Source organism: Rhipicephalus microplus, chromosome 2 (genome assembly GCF_043290135.1).
Source record: "Rhipicephalus microplus isolate Deutch F79 chromosome 2, USDA_Rmic, whole genome shotgun sequence".
NCBI classification, from domain to species: domain Eukaryota; kingdom Metazoa; phylum Arthropoda; class Arachnida; order Ixodida; family Ixodidae; genus Rhipicephalus; species Rhipicephalus microplus.
The window spans coordinates 282284193-282302015 of record NC_134701.1 but is presented as its reverse complement, the minus strand read 5'-3'; the positions used below and the strand labels follow the sequence as shown (position 1 = coordinate 282302015).

Sequence of the window (17823 nt, the reverse complement as noted above, 5' to 3'; positions counted from 1 at the left end):
TACCCTAACTTATGTGTGAAGTCTCTTGATGACATGTTCATTTCTGCTAAGAGTGTCATTATAAAATGAACAGTAAAATTTAAATGTGCTTACAACACTTAAATGACAACAGTGGAATACATCCAGCTCTTACATTACACCCTGTTGAACAACTGTTGTGTTACATGTGCAAGAAAAATTTTAACAGTGTCTGAATTGCTTGAGAGATTCTTTGTAGTCGTGGGGTATAAAAGAAGATTTTTTAAATATTTTGAGTACGCATACTGCACAAACAAGCATGACTCTGTTTATGTAGACAAAAAATCAAAATTTTCCTTCATGCCCTTAGTATTCCATAATTACTTGCAAAATGTTCTGTGGAACAAAACATGTTTCAATTAAAATATTGTGCAGCAGTTACATTCAACACTTATTCATGTTTACCTGCATGCATTCATGAACAAGTTGCATTTTGCTTATTTGATACATTGTTTCTGCATGCTCAGTATAGCGTGCAAGTACCTTCCAATAGCTTTATATACATTCTTATTCATTCCTATTTTGTTGTGTTTTATTTTTGTTTTCTTTTCTTTTCTTTTTATTACTGCCATTTGTTGAAAAATAAACAAGATGTGAAATCTTTCATTGCATGTGATGCTCATAGTTTTTGATGTTGTCAATTTCTGCATACTTGAATTGTTGGTATCATTCATTAGCAAATGCGAAAAAAAGAGAGCTAAGGTCTGGCAAGCTCAGTACCGTATTTTTGCGCGTATAACCCGCCCCTGCAAATAATCCGCACCCCCACTTTCAGCTCACCGAGAAAGAAAAAAAAAATCCTCGAGTATTGCCCGCACATTTGATATACAGGAAAGGCTGTACAAAAGCTACTGCTCAAGCAACATAGCACATATGTAGACAGAAAAAGCTTTATTTAGCAAGCAGAATACGCTGTCTGCAAGGCCAGTCACAATTCACTCACTGTCGCTGCTCTCGCTAGAGCTATCACTTGAGCCGCAGTCCTCACTATTATGCACATGGTCATCTTCGGTTCTATCCATGTTGTTTGTGATGCAGCATTTCTTGAAACTTTTTCGCACCATCTCACCTAGAATGGCCTTCCGTGCCTCGACAATCCACTTGCAGAATAGGGCAATATCAGGCCTTCGGACTCGTCCTGTCGGCGTCAAGTCGTAGCAGCCTTCGGCCATCCACTTGGCATAATAGCGCTTGACAAGCGCTTTGAAGGGCTTGTTAAGCGACGCATCTAGAGGCTGCAACATTGACGTCATTCCACCGGGTATAACAACTAAGTCGGTGCTGTTGCGTGAAAGGCGGTCCTTCACTTCCTCAGTCGTGTGGCCACGGAACAAGTCAAGAATGAGCATGGACCTCTTTGCGAGCATCGCACCGGGCCTCTTCTCCCATACTGTCTTGATCCAGTCTACGAACAAGTCACTGTTCATCCACGCGTTCTCGTGTGCGCGCACCACCACACCGGCAGGCAAATTAACCTTTGGTAGAATTTTCCTTTTCAAGATGACGTACGGTCGCAGTTGCGCGCCGTCGGCGAGGGCATAAAGCAAGGCTGTGATGCGCAGTTTCGTGTTCCCGCCGGTCAGCATGCTCACCGAACTGCTGCCCGTTTTCTCAATCGTTCTGTCCAATGGCATTTCAAAATAAACAGGAGTTTCATCCGCATTGCCGATTTGTGAGAAAATGTAATTGTGCTGCTTTCGCAGGCCAATTACATATCTCTGGTACTTGAGCAGCTTCTTCTCATAAGAAGCCGGCAAGTGTTGACATATTGTAGTCCGCCGTCTGATTGAGAGCCCTTGCCGCTTCATAAAGCGGTGCAGCCATCCGCGGCTCCCACGGAACTTGTGAGGTAGGCCTAGCTCCCTCGAAAGTCGCCGCGCTTCCACTTGGGCCATCTAGGTCGATACGGCGTGACCCCTGCTTCTCACATCTTCGACGAACTTTACTAGCTCCGCCTCTAGCTCGGGGTAGGCAGCGGTCTTGGGGCCACGAAATTACCTACGGTCGCGGTGCGCGGCTTGTAGGCTCTCCTTCTTCTTTCTCCACAGTCGCACGCAGGACTTGTCCACATCGTGCCGTCTTCTCGCTTCGCGATTTCCAAATTCCTCGGCGATGGCGATGATCTTAAGCTTTTGCTGTGCCGTGAAGGCCTGTCGCCGTACGCTACTCATGGTGACAGAACAGATCGACTTAGGCTTGGTGAACGGGTCGAGATGTGGAGAACTAGCGGTATCAGGGAGGTAAAGAGCGCTCGCACTCGGCGACAACTTGACAGCACTACCCCTTCTAGTACACTGTAACAGCACCCTGGAAACAACAGTACCGAAATTCATGCCTGCTACCGCGTTAAAAAGTAGTACATTTATTTACTGATAATATCTCTATAGGCGCTATAACATCTCATTAGCCTTGCTGAAATAAATACTGCTTTATTTATTATGGAACTTTCTTAGACAGCACCACCTTTTCGGCAAGCCCTTTCCAAAAGTAAACATGGCGTCCATGACGGTACATGTGGAGGGTCACTGAGCGGCCACGAACGTCCAAAAGATATAGTTTGTGGTGTGACGATGAGATTTTACACTGAACAATCGAATTGTCTTTCCCCAAATGTTTTTCTAAACGCTTCAACGGTGCAAGCAAGCAAAACCAAAATCAGCTGCAAGCTGCCGTGCTACTTGCGGAGCAACACGAATTTGCGGAAACCGCCTCCGTAGCCTTCGCTACACTGTTAAAGGGCTTCACAGCACAACACGCATTGCTGTGAAGTAGCACTATAGAAAAAAACCCGTGTATTATCCGCACCTCCACTTTGCCACTGAAATTTTTGGGTTTTTGGTGCGGGTTATACGCGAAAAAATACGGTATATTAGGAAGAAATTTATGAGAGCTTTCATACGTGCTCCCATTGCGGAAAAATCATCGGTTATTACACTTCAAATCTCGTTCCTAGTTATTAAAATATTGTCGGTTATCAGACATCAAATCTGTTTTCTAGTTATGGAAATATTATACTGGTTTTTGTCTTTCAAATCTCGTTTCTAGTTATTGAAATAGTGTCGGTTATCAGACATCAAATCTGTTTTCTAGTTATGGAAATATTATACTGGTTTTGTCTTTTCTCTTCTTGCTCATTTAGGAGGAGAAGGAAAGCTTGATGGAGCAGAATGCAGTCATAAGAAAGATTATAGAATCTCAGAAAAAGGTATGGATCTTTATGCTGCGAAATTTCACATATACCAAGGTGTTTTCTTCTTCAAGCTGCATGTTGCATTTTGCACACACAGATTGTCTTTGGTATTGAACTCATTTTATTTTTACTAGTTGGAGCTGGTGTCACCTCCAGAAAGAACATTGCAGTGTACTAGGCTACATTAATTAGCTATGGCATTTATGTAATGTAATTAACTTGGGTAAATCTTTATTAGTTCCCTATATTCAAGCATAAAACATGTCCTCTCTATTTGAACCTGCTTACGTCAAATTTTTGTATAAGTATTACATAAATGCTTTTGCGTTCTTTGTTAGATTCTGTTATTTCCTTTATTAACACAAGTTTGTGGGACCACTGGTAGATACGTAGCAGTGCACATGAAGTTGTAAAAGAGTACGTCTACTTAGGACAGGTAGTGACCACGAGGCCAAACCACGAGATTGAAGTAATTAGAAGAAAAAGGATGGGGTGGAGCACACTTGGAAAGTCATACCCTCCAAGTCTCCCGGATTAGCCGGGAGACTCCCGGATTTCAACCATTTCTTCTGTTTGTACAGTTGTCATGAAAATCTCCCAGAAATCGAAATTTCTGTGCGTGATCTAGCCGCATTGACAAGAATTCAGGTCAATGTGCTTCGAGCTTTTTGCAAATCCATCACATTTTACTATAAAGTAATTTAGGAGGCATTCATCTAAATTTACAGTAAAATCTCAATGATGCAAAACCGTAGCAGATACAAATTCGTAGAATCCCCAGGCAAATTCTACTGCGCCCATTGGGCCAAACTTAAAATGTTCCTAACACTTCCTAATCGGGGCAGGTACCGAAACCGTTGAACGAAGGCTGAGAACAGCATTTTCGAAGCTTCGGAAGTACGCATGTGACAGCACATGCACCGTCTTCTACGGTGTGTGTGGTTGTAGTTGCTACACCACTGTGGATGAAACCGTGGTCGTTCTTGACACGATCATGTATGGCTACTACATAACTGTAAGAACTGCACGCGTCTAACGCTTGGCCAGTCAAAGGGAGTCTACTTTTAACAAACTTTGCGGACAAAACCGCAGCAGATGCGATCATAGATAGCATAAAACGACTGAAGGCATGTGCGCAGGCAGCGCACACGGATTGAAAAAAAAACGGTACTACCGTTTGCCACAACCTCTGCGCACGAAACCTTGGTCGTGGTGACACGATAGCGTTCCATGAGCTCCGAGGGCATGCGGCTAACACAGCGGTAGATTGAAGGCAGTAAAGACGGGAAAAAGGCTAGAAGCGTTTTGGCGTTCATGTCCAAAGAATCTTGTAGCGAACACAGCTTTCACCTGTGCTTTTGCAGCAGCCAGCTGCACCGTCCTGTCTGTTCACATGTGTCCCAGGAGGACACACACAAGTTTCTCGATGAAAATAGATTTTGCTAAATTTTTTTTTCATTAGTTGGGTGTATAGAATGAAATTTAGTGCTCATTCAGCTTTTTCTGTAGATTATAAACATCTGAATAGATTTTTATTAGCTTTATTTTTCTGAAAGAAATTTCTAAAAGCATATTTCTTACAGTGCTTTTTCGCAACTTTGCTTTATCAAACACAAAAGGTCTGTTGCAAAATTGCCCGAGAGCTGGTCTGGTCGGGAATACTACCGTATTTACTCGCATAATTTGTGCACTTTACTTCGCGATTTCGGGGCCCTGAGGGGGTGCGCAAATTATGCGGAGGTTTCGTGAGCGCATACGAAATATGTGTCACAGTCCTAACATGCGCAGTCTACACATTTAAAACAAAAGAAGAAATAAATTGAATTACAAACAAAGTTGTTAATTTTGAAAGAATTAGCGCGTACTTTAACCAGTCAGATCGGGTCACGCACGGTATAGCGGGAATCACTGATTCCGAAGTCCGATTGGGAATCATCGTCACGGCCACTGCGACCGCCCTCCCGAAGCGCATAATTTTCGATTCCGTTGATCGCGTTCAAACACCTCATTTTCTAAAAGCTCTTTTGACAAGGCTGGGGAAAACTAGGTCCCACGACATGGCGATACTGGAAGAACTAAGCATCCGCACATAACTTAAAAGGCCTCCTTCGAGGCAGGAAACTTTCATTTGCAAGTGCTCACTCTTCTGTTTTTTCCGCTGGTCGTCACGTTGAAGTACGTCCCCTTGAAGTAGGTACTTTGCAGCAGCACACTTCCCGTTTTCTTCGGCAAAATTTACAAAAGTGAGCTTGAATTTTGGCATATATATAATCCTTGTAAGCACAGTGCATGAGAACTGTCAAAACGCATCGACCGGATGGCGAAACCTAAACTTCTGAGATCGACCAAGCGTGTTTTGCAGGGCGGATTCAGAGAACGAGGGGAACAGCTGGCGCGACAGGCCCTCGCACGCCTCCGATGCAGAGAGTCATCCGTGCTGTGACGCAAGCCTGCATTCTTGCCATTATCATGGTGTTAGAGATTGTGAGATAGGGGGAGGCAACCGGCCTAGCAGGTCTGGCGACCCGTCAGCAGGTTTGTGTTCGGATGCGGTATTCTAGGCACTTAAGTTCGGGGGAAGTCCTTGGAAGAAGGGACTTAGCACTCGCAGCCTGTTTGACTGCGCCCGTCTGCTTGGCGAGGCGCGCACCCAGCTGACCCATCGAATGTCCAAAGGTGCACGCGCCGGCGAGCAGGCTCGGGCTGTTCGGGGAGCGCGAAATATGCGAGTAAATATTTCTTGTTTTTTCGAAAAGCTGGCTAAATATTAGGGGGGCTCAAATTATGCGTGGGCGTAAATTATGCATGTAAATATGGTGATTTGTTTTCAATGAAGTTTGAATGCAAAATAAACTGATCCAATTATGAATGAAAAATTTTTGCTTTGTGCACTTTATGATTACCAATAATTATAATTTGGTTAAACAAATTATAAGACCATAAGTAGCATCACCAGCAAGGCCAACTTTGTGGCAATCTTGTCACATACTTTGTTTCACAAAGGGAAGTTTCCAAAGAATTCTGCAAGAGCTATGCTGAAATCTTTGCAGAAATGATGTATCTTTTGTTTTAATGTATCTATTTAAAAAATTGGCTCAGTGATTTTGAATCTGCAGTAAAAGCTGAATAAGTGTATAAAATTTCATTCCATGCACACAACTATTATATACACAGACATACAGACAGACAAAGAACTTTATTGGGTCTTGAGAAACGCTACTCCTTTAGAGCAACATCGCAGGCCGCTCCCACGTAGGAACGGCGAGGCCTAGCCTCACCGCCGCATCGTGGGCTCTCTGGACAGCACGTAGTTGTGGTAGCAACTCTGAACTTCGTGAGGCAGAGTCCCAATTTTCTTCTGTGAGCCTACTTGGGCCCCGTAATAAGGGGCACTGCCAGAGCATATGTGCTAAGTCACTAACCTCACCACAATCAGGATAAGTAGAGTCAAAAGCCTCTGAGGAGACGCTGAGGAAAAATAGGCTTGGATAGAACTTGGTCTGAAGCATTCTAAACGTGATGGCCTGAGGTCTAGACAACTTGTTGTACGGAGGAGCATATGACCGCCTACTCAACTGGTAGTGTTTAGCCACTTCACTGAATGTAAGTAAAGTGTCTCTGAACATCTCATTGCCAACCTGCGGACCTACGTCTCCCCATGCAGAGGGTTAGTGCGCGTGCCTGGGAGTCGGCAGTGTCATTCAGGTTTACTAGAGAGTCCAGTAAAGGTTCGAGATGTGCCGGAAACCAGGTAATTTTATGTGGAGAAAGTGTCCTATTTTGAAGTAGTTTAAATACTTCTGTACCAACAGATATAGAAAGATTTTTTAAGACTCATGTCTATCAATAAGTATGCATATGTGTACCTTTTGCTCTTCCGTAAGCCATACAATCACTCAGGTGCACGCAGTGAGATTTCCTAAACACTTTCAATTATCTTTTCTCACAGAGATCACTAAATTTAAGCAAATCATTTTTCGCCTGTCGTCTTTGCTCTTTCATTCATTCTTCTTGCCACTATTGACAGGGGTAATCACCACCTATATCTTTCTGATTTTCTGTGGTACTTGTGTCTTTTAATATTTTTTTTATTTCTAGCATCGTACAGTACTCATGGATTGAAACTACACAATGTAGGGCTAAGTAATGCGCATACTTTCATTTTCATCATTTTAGTTGGGGTTATGTTAGCATAATTTTGGCTTAACGCGTAGATCAGAGTGAATGCTATCTTTAGAAACTGGATTCGTCACGACATGATGTGATCTTGAGCAATTGCGCATGATGGCTGCGACACACACAAAAAAACAATGTTACGTTTGAGTCCATCAGTATCGTACATCTCTTCTCCCCTGGCCCCACTCCCAATTTAACACTCTCCTGTGTACGAAATTTTTTAGAGGAGTTCTTTTATATGTTCTCTTTTGTCTACTTTTAGTTAGAAACACTTCATAGAATATAGGTCTTTACTTTTTCTTCACAGCTTTCAGCACTACGAGAGCAGCATGACATAATCAGGAGTGTTCAAAAGAAAGCTGAAAATAAACTAGCAGAGGCAAAAGCCTTTCAAGGTAAGTTTCTACTCATATAGTCCCTGTATTTGCAATGAGAGTTTGTTAATACAAAGCTGTAGCCTACTACATATTTATGGCACTTTGTGTACATGGAAGATAATATATCACATTGATCGCATCACTTGCATCTTTAAAATTGTTTCTAAAAGTGTTTGGTGTCGATCTGGGACAATAAGCATTACTGAAATTACAAGCACAAACACCTGCTTCCTTGTGTGAGGCCTCAAGAGGTTGTCAGTCGATGACTTTTATGCATGCGAAGTACTTACCCAAAAGTGTAGTGCATATTTTCATGTTTTAGTAGAATCAGTACTCTTGTTGTCACTTCTTTATTTAAATATTGTGTTGTTTTACAACATCAGTGCACTTGGTCATGATGGGCCTTTCTTTAGAGTTTCGCTGATGAATGCTTGTGCCAGTAAGCCTTATTATTTTTGGTAAACAATGAAATAAATGTTTTGACTGCTCAAATATTATTGCCTTGTTCCTAAAAAGCGTGAATATTGCCACGTTCTATTTCCCAAGTTTTTGTTATCGTCCCAAAACACCACACGATTCTTAGCGCAAACCACGCCTGCAGTTTTCTAGACGGTTCCGGACTGTAGTAGATCATTTCGATAAGATCACGCCCACTGTGCGAACGGTACAGATTGTTCTGGAAGCTACGCCACCGCCAGCGATAACGCTAGAACATTCGACGGCAAGAGTATAAATGCCGACGCGCTTCGCCGCTTGTCAGTTGTTGATCGAAGGCCGACGCTCCGTTCGCCGCTATCAGTCCGACACTGCTATCTGTGTGAGACTGCTGCTGTAATTGGACTTTCCGTTTACCGGGCACAGGTTCGCCCAAATAAACAGTTAAACCCCAACACGAAGTCTCCTGTCTTCGGCCACGTCACGACCCCGTGACATCTGGTGGAGGTGCTGCTTCGTTCATGTACCGGACGCCCCCGTCAAGCCGTGAACCCAGCCCACGTCGCGGAGAAGACACCGACGCCAACCAGGAGCAGCGAACAAGCCGCCGACAGCAAGGGCTACCACCGGAGTACGGGCTTCTAGAAGACAAGGCGCGGAAGACCAAGGCCATGACTGCGACTGCAGCGACAATGACAACCGCCGCATCCCAGCCCACGATGGTCATGCATCAACCCAGGGAACCACCAATTTTCCATGGGTCATCGTTCGAAGACCCGGAGACCTGGCTGGAAACATACGACCGTGTGGCCGCCCTCAACCACTGGGACAACGAAGAAAAGCACCGTCGTGTGTACTTCTACCTGGAAGACACCGCAAGGACCTGGCTAGAGAATCATGAGTCCACGCTCCGAACGTGGGATGTCTTCTGCGGAGCATTTCTGCAAACGTTCGCGAGCGTCGCTCGCAAAGAAAGGGCCGCTGCTCAACTAGAGACCCGGGTTCAGCTTCCAAATGAGAAGGTTGGAATTTTCACAGAGGAGATGACCCGCCTATTTCGTCACGCTGACCCAGACATGCCTGAGGAGAAGAAAGTTCGTTTCCTCATGCGAGGGGTCAAACAGGAGCTCTTCGCGGGACTAATGAGAAATCCACCGAACACCGTCCAAGAATTTGTATCCGAGGCGACCACCATCGAAAAAACCCTTGACATGCGCACCAGACAGTATAATCGTCGCCTGATTCCAGAATGCGCTGCTGCTCAAACCAGTGACTCTGAAAACCTGCGTGAAACGATCCGAGCGATCGTGCGGGAAGAGCTGCGCAAACTGTTGCCTTCGGCGCACCCTCAAGTGGATTCGATCGCCGACATTGTGCGAGAAGAAGTTCGGCAATCGCTTCAAGTTCCCCACGCACCGCTGCCCGAGCCGGAAACTATGAGCTACGCTGCTGCACTGCGCCACAACGCTCCTCCCCGTCCACGCCAAAACGCCGCCCCATCGCACTTCCGTCGACAGACGCCACCGCCGCCACCACCCCCACCGACGTCATACCGTTCGCCAGCGGCCCAGCGCAGTGCACCGAGGAAGACTGACGTCTGGCGCACCCCTGACCATCGCCCGCTCTGCTACCACTGCGGCGAGGCCGGACACACATACCGCCGTTGCCAGTACCGACAGATGGGACTGCGTGGCTTCGCCGTCAATGCACCGCGTCCACAGCCAGGAGAACGACCACGTGACATCGCCGACTACCTGACAGGAACTCGGTGGACACCACGAAGTCCTTCGCGTTCCCCGTCGCCCAGCCGCCGCACGTCACCGCACCACCGGCAGTACTCTGGCCCAACGCGGGGCCGGTCTCCTAGCCCGTATCCGGGAAACTAAGGGCAGCAACCGGTGGAGGTGCGGTTGCTGTGCGACGAACTACCGAAGATCCTCCGACGACGACGACGCCGCGACGGAGCTTTCCGAACACAACGCCAAACAGGCAAAGCCCTGACGGTGAAAGCTCACTTACCGAAGGTGGCCTGACGACGCAACATGGAAGCAGCGGAACAAGCCGACGCAGCCGTGACCCGACGCCACGCCCTAACTGTAATGCGAGACGGCGAACTAGCGACCTCGACGTTCTTATCGACGGCCACAGTGTGACCGCTCTCGTCGATACTGGAGCCGACTATTCTGTCATCAGTGGGTCGTTCGCCGCGAAGTTAAAGAAAGTTAGGACAGCTTGGAAAGGCCCTGAAATCCGCACAGCCGGAGGTCATCTCGTAACGCCTGCAGGAATCTGCACAGCGAGAGTCACCATTAACGGCCGTATTTATCCTACAGACTTCGTAGTGCTACAGCGTTGCTCGAGAGATGTCATCCTTGGCATGGACTTCTTATGCCTCCATGGTGCTGTCATCAATCTAAAAACAAAGTCGATAACGTTATCCACAGAAGAAGCACTACCGCCGCGCACGCCGTCAGGACACCATGCCTTGAATGTGCTGGAAGAACAAGTCACCATTCCGCCTCGCTCAAGCGTCATTATTTCAGTCGGCGCTCCTAAATCACCTGACTTGGAAGGCGTCGTTGAAGGCAGTCAGCATCTGTTGGTCACCCGAAATATTTGCGTCGCAAGAGGGATTGCAGAGCTGCGGGGAGGCAAAGCAACGGTTATGCTCACGAATTTCAGCAATGAGTACAAACATGTGAACAAAGGAACAACGGTCGCATACATCGAAGAAATTGTCGAAGCCACCAGTGCTTTCGCCCTCGCCGATTCTGCGGAACCTGCTCAGAGGAACCAAGCCCCTCCTATAGCTTTCGACGTCAATCCCAGACTTCCGAACGATAAGCAAGAACAGCTCAAGGCCCTGCTCCTGCAATACGAAGATTGCTTTTCGTCGTCATCGAAAATTCGGCAGACCCCAATTACGAAACATCGCATCATAACCGAAGAAAATGCCAGACCACTCCGTCAGAGTCCGTACAGGGTTTCGACGCGAGAACGTGAGGCCATGAAGAGACAAGTTGATGAAATGCTGCGGGATGACATTATCCAGCCGTCCAAGAGTCCATGGGCATCCCCCGTGGTGTTAGTGAAGAAAAAGGATGGGACCCTACGTTTCTGCGTCGATTATCGCCGCCTGAACAAAATCACAAGAAAGGACGTGTATCCTCTCCCACGAATAGATGACGCACTTGATCGGCTCCATAACGCCAAGTACTTTTCGTCAATGGACCTCAAGACTGGCTATTGGCAAATCGAAGTCGACGAAAGAGACCGAGAGAAGACGGCGTTTATAACACCGGACGGCCTCTTCGAGTTTAAGGTGATGCCCTTCGGCCTTTGCTCAGCGCCTGCAACTTTTCAACGCGTTATGGATACAGTACTGGCAGGATTGAAGTGGCAGACTTGCCTTGTGTACTTGGACGACGTCGTCGTGTTTTTCCTCGAGTTTCGACGAGCATCTTCGGCGCCTTGAAGCTGTACTTCAAGCCATCAAGACTTCCGGACTCACACTGAAGCCAGAAAAGTGCAGATTTGCGTATGAGGAGCTCTTGTTCCTGGGGCACGTTATCAGCAAGTCTGGAGTTCGTCCCGATCCACGGAAAACAGCCGCCATCGCCGACTTCCCGCCGCCCACTGACAAGAGAGCAGTGCGCCGATTTCTGGGCCTGTGTGCCTATTATAGGCGGTTCGTGAAAAACTTCGCCCGCATCGCCGATCCTCTGACTAACCTTACCAAGGCCGACGTGGAGTTTAAGTGGGAAACGCCGCAGGAACACGCTTTCCAGGAGCTAAAACGTCGCCTCCAGACGCCTCCGTTACTTGCCCATTTCGACGAATTCGCCGAGACAGAAATACATACTGACGCAAGCAGCGTAGGTCTTGGCGCCGTTCTTGTGCAGAGGGCTGACGGACTTGAAAGGGTTATTAGTTACGCCAGCCGATCGCTATCCAAAGCAGAAGCAAATTATTCCACAACAGAAAAGGAGTGCCTCGCCATCATCTGGGCTACGTCGAAATTTCGACCCTACCTCTACGGCAGGCCCTTCAAAGTTGTGAGCGACCACCACGCATTGTGTTGGCTAGCCACCTTGAAGGACCCTTCAGGTCGCCTCGCACGATGGAGCCTGAGACTTCAAGAATATGACATTACTGTCATTTACAAGTCTGGCAAAACACACTCCGACGCCGACTGTCTCTCTCGTGCGCCTGTCGACCAACCGCTACCCGACGACCCGGATGACGACTACTTCTTAGGAACGATAACTACCGACGACTTCGCTGAACGACAGAGGGCCGACCCGGAACTTAAGGCCCTAATAGAATACCTCGAAGGCAGGACCGCCGAAGTCCCGAAGGTATTCAAGCGCGCACTTGCGTCGTTCTTTCTACGGAACGGTCTTCTACAAAAGAAAAACTTTTCACCGCTTCGAGCTAAGTGCCTCCTTGTGGTGCCTTCAGCTCTGCGACCAGAACTCCTGCAGGCCCTGCACGACGATCCGACGGCAGGGCACCTCGGTGTTTCTCGCACGCTCGCGAGGATACAAGAAAGGTACTACTGGCCACGTCTTACCACCGACGTCACCCGTTATGTGAGAACATGCCGGGACTGTCAGCGACGCAAGACACCGCCGACAAGGACAGCGGGACTTCTGCAGCCAATTGATCCACCTTGCCGACCTTTCCAGCAGATTGGTATGGACCTACTGGGGCCGTTCCCGACGTCGGCTTTCGGAAACAAGTGGATCGTGGTAGCTACCGACTACCTCACCCGCTACGCCGAAACAAAAGCCCTGCCAAAAGGCAGTGCATCCGAGGTAGCTAAGTTCTTCGTCGAAAATATCGTCCTACGTCACGGCGCCCCGGAGGTCCTTATCACCGACAGAGGAACGGCATTCACTGCTGACTTAACTCAAGCGATCTTGGCATACAGCCAAACAAACCACCGCCGGACGACAGCGTACCACCCACAGACCAACGGCCTCACCGAGCGGCTTAACAAAACGATCGCCGACATGCTGTCAATGTACGTCGATGTCGAACACAAGACGTGGGACGCCATTCTTCCGTATGTGACCTTCGCATACAACACGGCGGTGCAGGAGACGACGCAGATATCTCCATACAAATTGGTCTACGGAAGGAGCCCGGCAACGACGCTCGATGCCATGTTACCCAACGTCACCGACGAAGAAAACCTCGATGTGAGCGAGTACCTTCAACGAGCCGAAGAAGCCCGACAACTTGCGCATCTCCGTATCAAGAATCAACAGACGACCGACAGCCACCGTTACAACCTTCGACGACGCTTCGTGGAATACCAGCCCGGTGAACGTGTTTGGGTGTGGACGCCGATACGCCGACGTGGACTAAGTGAAAAGCTTCTGCGACGGTACTTCGGACCGTACAAGGTGGTTCGACGTCTCGGCCCACTTGATTACGAGGTTGTCCCCGACGGCATCACGAACTCTCAACGGCGCCGATCGCGACCTGAAGTCATCCATGTCGCGCGCCTCAAGCCGTTTCATGCGCGTTAACAAACTGAACCAGTGTTTTTTGTATTATTGTTGTATCGGAATTTATTCATTGTACTTTCTTGCATTATTATTGTACTTTCATCTTTAGTTAAAGCATCGGGACGATGCCTTTTTCAGAGGGGGGCAATGCCACGTTCTATTTCCCAAGTTTTTGTTATCGTCCCAAAACACCACACGATTCTTAGCGCAAACCACGCCTGCAGTTTTCTAGACGGTTCCGGACTGTAGTAGATCATTTCGATAAGATCACGCCCACTGTGCGAACGGTACAGATTGTTCTGGAAGCTACGCCACCGCCAGCGATAACGCTAGAACATTCGACGGCAAGAGTATAAATGCCGACGCGCTTCGCCGCTTGTCAGTTGTTGATCGAAGGCCGACGCTCCGTTCGCCGCTATCAGTCCGACACTGCTATCTGTGTGAGACTGCTGCTGTAATTGGACTTTCCGTTTACCGGGCACAGGTTCGCCCAAATAAACAGTTAAACCCCAACACGAAGTCTCCTGTCTTCGGCCACGTCACGACCCCGTGACAATATTAAGTTGTGTGTGTATTGGTGCTTGTAATATGTGTACTAGAGTGAGAGTTTGTGTGTGTTAGGGTCGCTTGTGGTTCGACAAAAAAATTTTGAAGCATTTCAAGTAACAAATGGCTTTTGTACAGAACTGTAACTTGAAGAAGAAGAATTTCAACTCTTTTGTGCTGCTTTTCTTGATAATTATGGTTGGCGCTAAGAAAAAAAGGACATTTTGAATTGCTGCAGCATGGGAACACTCGTATCATTCTAACTTTTTCTTGAGCCATACTTTCTAAGTGATGTTCTTTGGTTGCCGTTGTTTACATTAACATACATCTAATTCACTTAGCTGGTTCAGTGTTAGGCTTGACTTTTAAATGCTATCGTGCCTTTGTGCACCTTACAGACCAACTGGCTGCTAGCCATCCAGACTTGAGTGTGTGGGTCAGCGAGATGCAGCGTGAAACAGCTGCCGGCACGCTGCCGATGCCGCCAACGTCTTCTTTGCGGGAATCTAAGGGGGCTGCGCCATCCCGGCGCCCCCATCATGGTGCATCTGCACCTCCATCCGATGTCGCCTGTTGTGGTGATGGCAATTGGAACTGGTCTGCTGACTCGGCTGCAGATGGGGCTTCAGCTGAGGCTCTTCTTGGAGCCGTGGGTGGTCACCCAGCTGGTGATGTGGAATTTGAACAGTTGGAACGGCGAGTGCAGCAGTTGCAGAGATTACTCGGACAAGAAGACAAGGTGAGTTATTTTATGGCAGTTAGCTGTTCTGGTTTGTGCCTTTTCTGTTGCCCGTTATGGTGATAATTGCGTTAAGTAAGATTCTGATAATGCACACTGAGGCAAAGAAGCACATGTGAATGAAACTTGTGCGTGCTTTCCAATTCACACATAATGACATAACTGAAGCCAAGCTGCAATCTAGTCGTGGCAACTTTAAGGTGTCGGAGCTGAGTCAATATCTGTTGTAGGCAAGCAACCTTGAATGGGGGAAGCAGACTAAGGGACCACGTTGATATGTTTATGATGGATGGATGGAAAACTTTGTTATATGAGACTGTAGAAATTTAATGTGAAAACCAGGAAGCACGAGATGAAAGACAGAAAGAAATGAAGAAAAAAAAAAGAAAACATCAGTATTGGTGAACTGCATAGCACGTCATTTCAATACTTATGCTTGAAAAAACCGTGCGACATTGTCTGTTGCATCTACTCGTGCCCGATCAGAGCAAAAAGTACTTTGTTTAGTTGTGCATAGCAGTGCAGCAATGAAATGCAAAACAAGCAAAATTAAAGACAATAGTTCTATGTAAGCAGTTTCTGCTTACGAAGATGTTACTGTTGAGTAAGATAATGGTACCTACATACAGCAAGTATGACACATGTGAATGGCCCATGCGACTCGAGAACATGCAGTTAACATTATTTCTGACTTCCTGCAATGGCTTCATGGCATGCAGTTTGACATTGCTGACGTGGAGAACGCTACAGTGGATGGCAATGCTACAGATCTGCAACCCAGCCAAGTAACGGCAAACATTCAAGCTTTGCAAGAACAGAAATCTCAGGTAGATCAACTTCTGCATGAACTCTCCACACTGAAAATGGAGGCCTGCAGACTTAGCATCCAAAGTAAGTAGGACGTCTACATAATCCCTGTTATAAGGCTTGGATCTTGCATTTTTTGTTTTATTAGCCGCAGCAAATTTGATGGAAGTATTGTAGAGACTAGTGATCTTATCAGTTTTTTTATATCAAGTTCAAGTTGTGCTTGTGCTCACCACTTTGGTCACTAGAATTTTATGATGGCAGTGAACAATATTTGCTATGGCGAGGCGCTGTGGTGTCCATCAAGTAAGAAAAAAAAAAGAAGTGTGGGACTAAACTTGCTTGTGGAATTACTTTCTCTTCTCTTATTCTTTGGTATCTGTTAAGTACTAAAATAACAAAGAGCTAAGCTAGTTTATGCATATTTCATGTTAAAGGGCCACTCACCAGGTTTGACAATTTTGAGACGAGGCGTTCATTATCACGTCTGCCAAAATTGGCAATGCTACGCGCCGCGGAAATGGGTCGAATTTCAAGACGAGCGCTGCTCCCCCTCTCTTCTGCTAGAGAATGAGGGCATGACGTGCGCGTATGAATGGCCCTACCTCACGGCAATGCAGTGACGTTGGTCCTCTACGTAGACGACTCTGCTCTGAGGTTGCAAACAGTGGCACGTGGCATGGCGAAAATTATTTAACACGGCATGCGCATTCTATGTAATTTGTTGCTCTAGATAACTAATGAGACGCAACAAGGGAATGCGAGCGTCTTTTTTCCATTTTCCTCCCGGGAATTGCAATGAGATGGGGGCTAATGTGTCGGGGTTTGGAATGCGTTCGTGTCTCCGCGATCAGTTCATCGAGCAGACGACCGCCGTGGAACGCTCCTACGTATTCATGCACTCATTGTGCTCAACTATTCTACCGCGTCTAAGCCAGCGTTTCCAAACCATCCCTCCGAAAGAGGCAGAAGACCACAAAATAACGCTGGTCAACAAAGTACCGCTGCTCGTGTGCTCGGGGTTTCGATTTCTTTGGGCACGTCATGCACATGTGACCCCTTGGTCGGATGCCGGAAAGGGGTGGGGAAGAGGTTTGGCTTGCGAAGGCTATGCGGAGGAGTGGCAAGGGTTTCGAGCTCGCCTCTCATTCTCATTTTGTGTCACTTCAAAAAACTTGTTTTCTCCGCTTGTGATGAACCGATTAAAAAAATCTTTGTTGCAGAGTGTTCCTTATCAGACACCCAACAACTTCCACTGTCTAACTAAAATTTGGTGTGGGGCCTAGTGAGTGGCCCTTTAAAAGACTAGGCATGCAAACCCAGACATTAGAAGTCAGTGCTTGTGGTGTCTCAACTTCTTTCTTGTGTCTGTGTTTGCATGCCCAGTCTTTTAACATTAAAACATTAATGTTTATGGTTTCATACCAAAGCAGTAACTTGTTTTGTTTTGCAGTAGCATAAGTTTTTGTGATTTGCTCTTTTCTTGTCCTCTTCATATATTGCAGGTAATCCAAGTGCTGGCAATACTAGTGAAGGTTCCAAAGGGGTTTCTTCACCGAGAGGCCCAACAAAGTTCTCGACTTCTTTTGAGCCGCCATCAATGAAAGACAAAAGGAGGTGATGCCATGATTATCATTTGAACTTGCTTAAAGACTTGAGCACATGAATGCCGAAACTGCTGCATAACAATCCTGTCACTCGAAATCATCTGACTTAAAAAAGAATGAGCACACGTAACGTTATGGATATAGTTGAAAATGTCAAGGCTTTGTGGACTGATTAAAATTTTGCGTCATCACTTGGCATTCATAGTGAAACAAATTAAGAAACCACGTAGTTTCATTTTTTGTAAGGCAAGTTTCTTGACAAGTTCTTCCGTCCCTGCTTGTCAGTGCAGTGGTGTTGTGACGATTGGTTGATCAACCACACGAGCTGCTCGGTACCTTATTAAGCCAACAGAGCTGAAACGAAAAAAAAGTCAACATGAAATGTACTTCTTTTTGTTAATTAAAGCATGTT

At 46.8% G+C, this 17823-nt stretch overlaps 1 protein-coding gene across 9 annotated transcripts in view; it reads left to right on the top strand.

Moving 5' to 3' along the window:
- The window catches only part of LOC119179958 (uncharacterized), a 109660-nt gene that overhangs the window by 12699 nt on the left and 79138 nt on the right, over positions 1–17823 (top strand). For all 9 annotated transcript variants that reach the window (XM_037431126.2, XM_037431105.2, XM_037431112.2 and 6 more), the window contains 5 exons: positions 3158–3223; positions 7692–7779; positions 14657–14997; positions 15717–15888; positions 17310–17421. In XM_037431126.2, coding sequence (XP_037287023.2) covers positions 3158–3223; positions 7692–7779; positions 14657–14997; positions 15717–15888; positions 17310–17421 — 779 coding nt within the window. The remainder of the gene's footprint in view (positions 1–3157; positions 3224–7691; positions 7780–14656; positions 14998–15716; positions 15889–17309; positions 17422–17823) is intronic.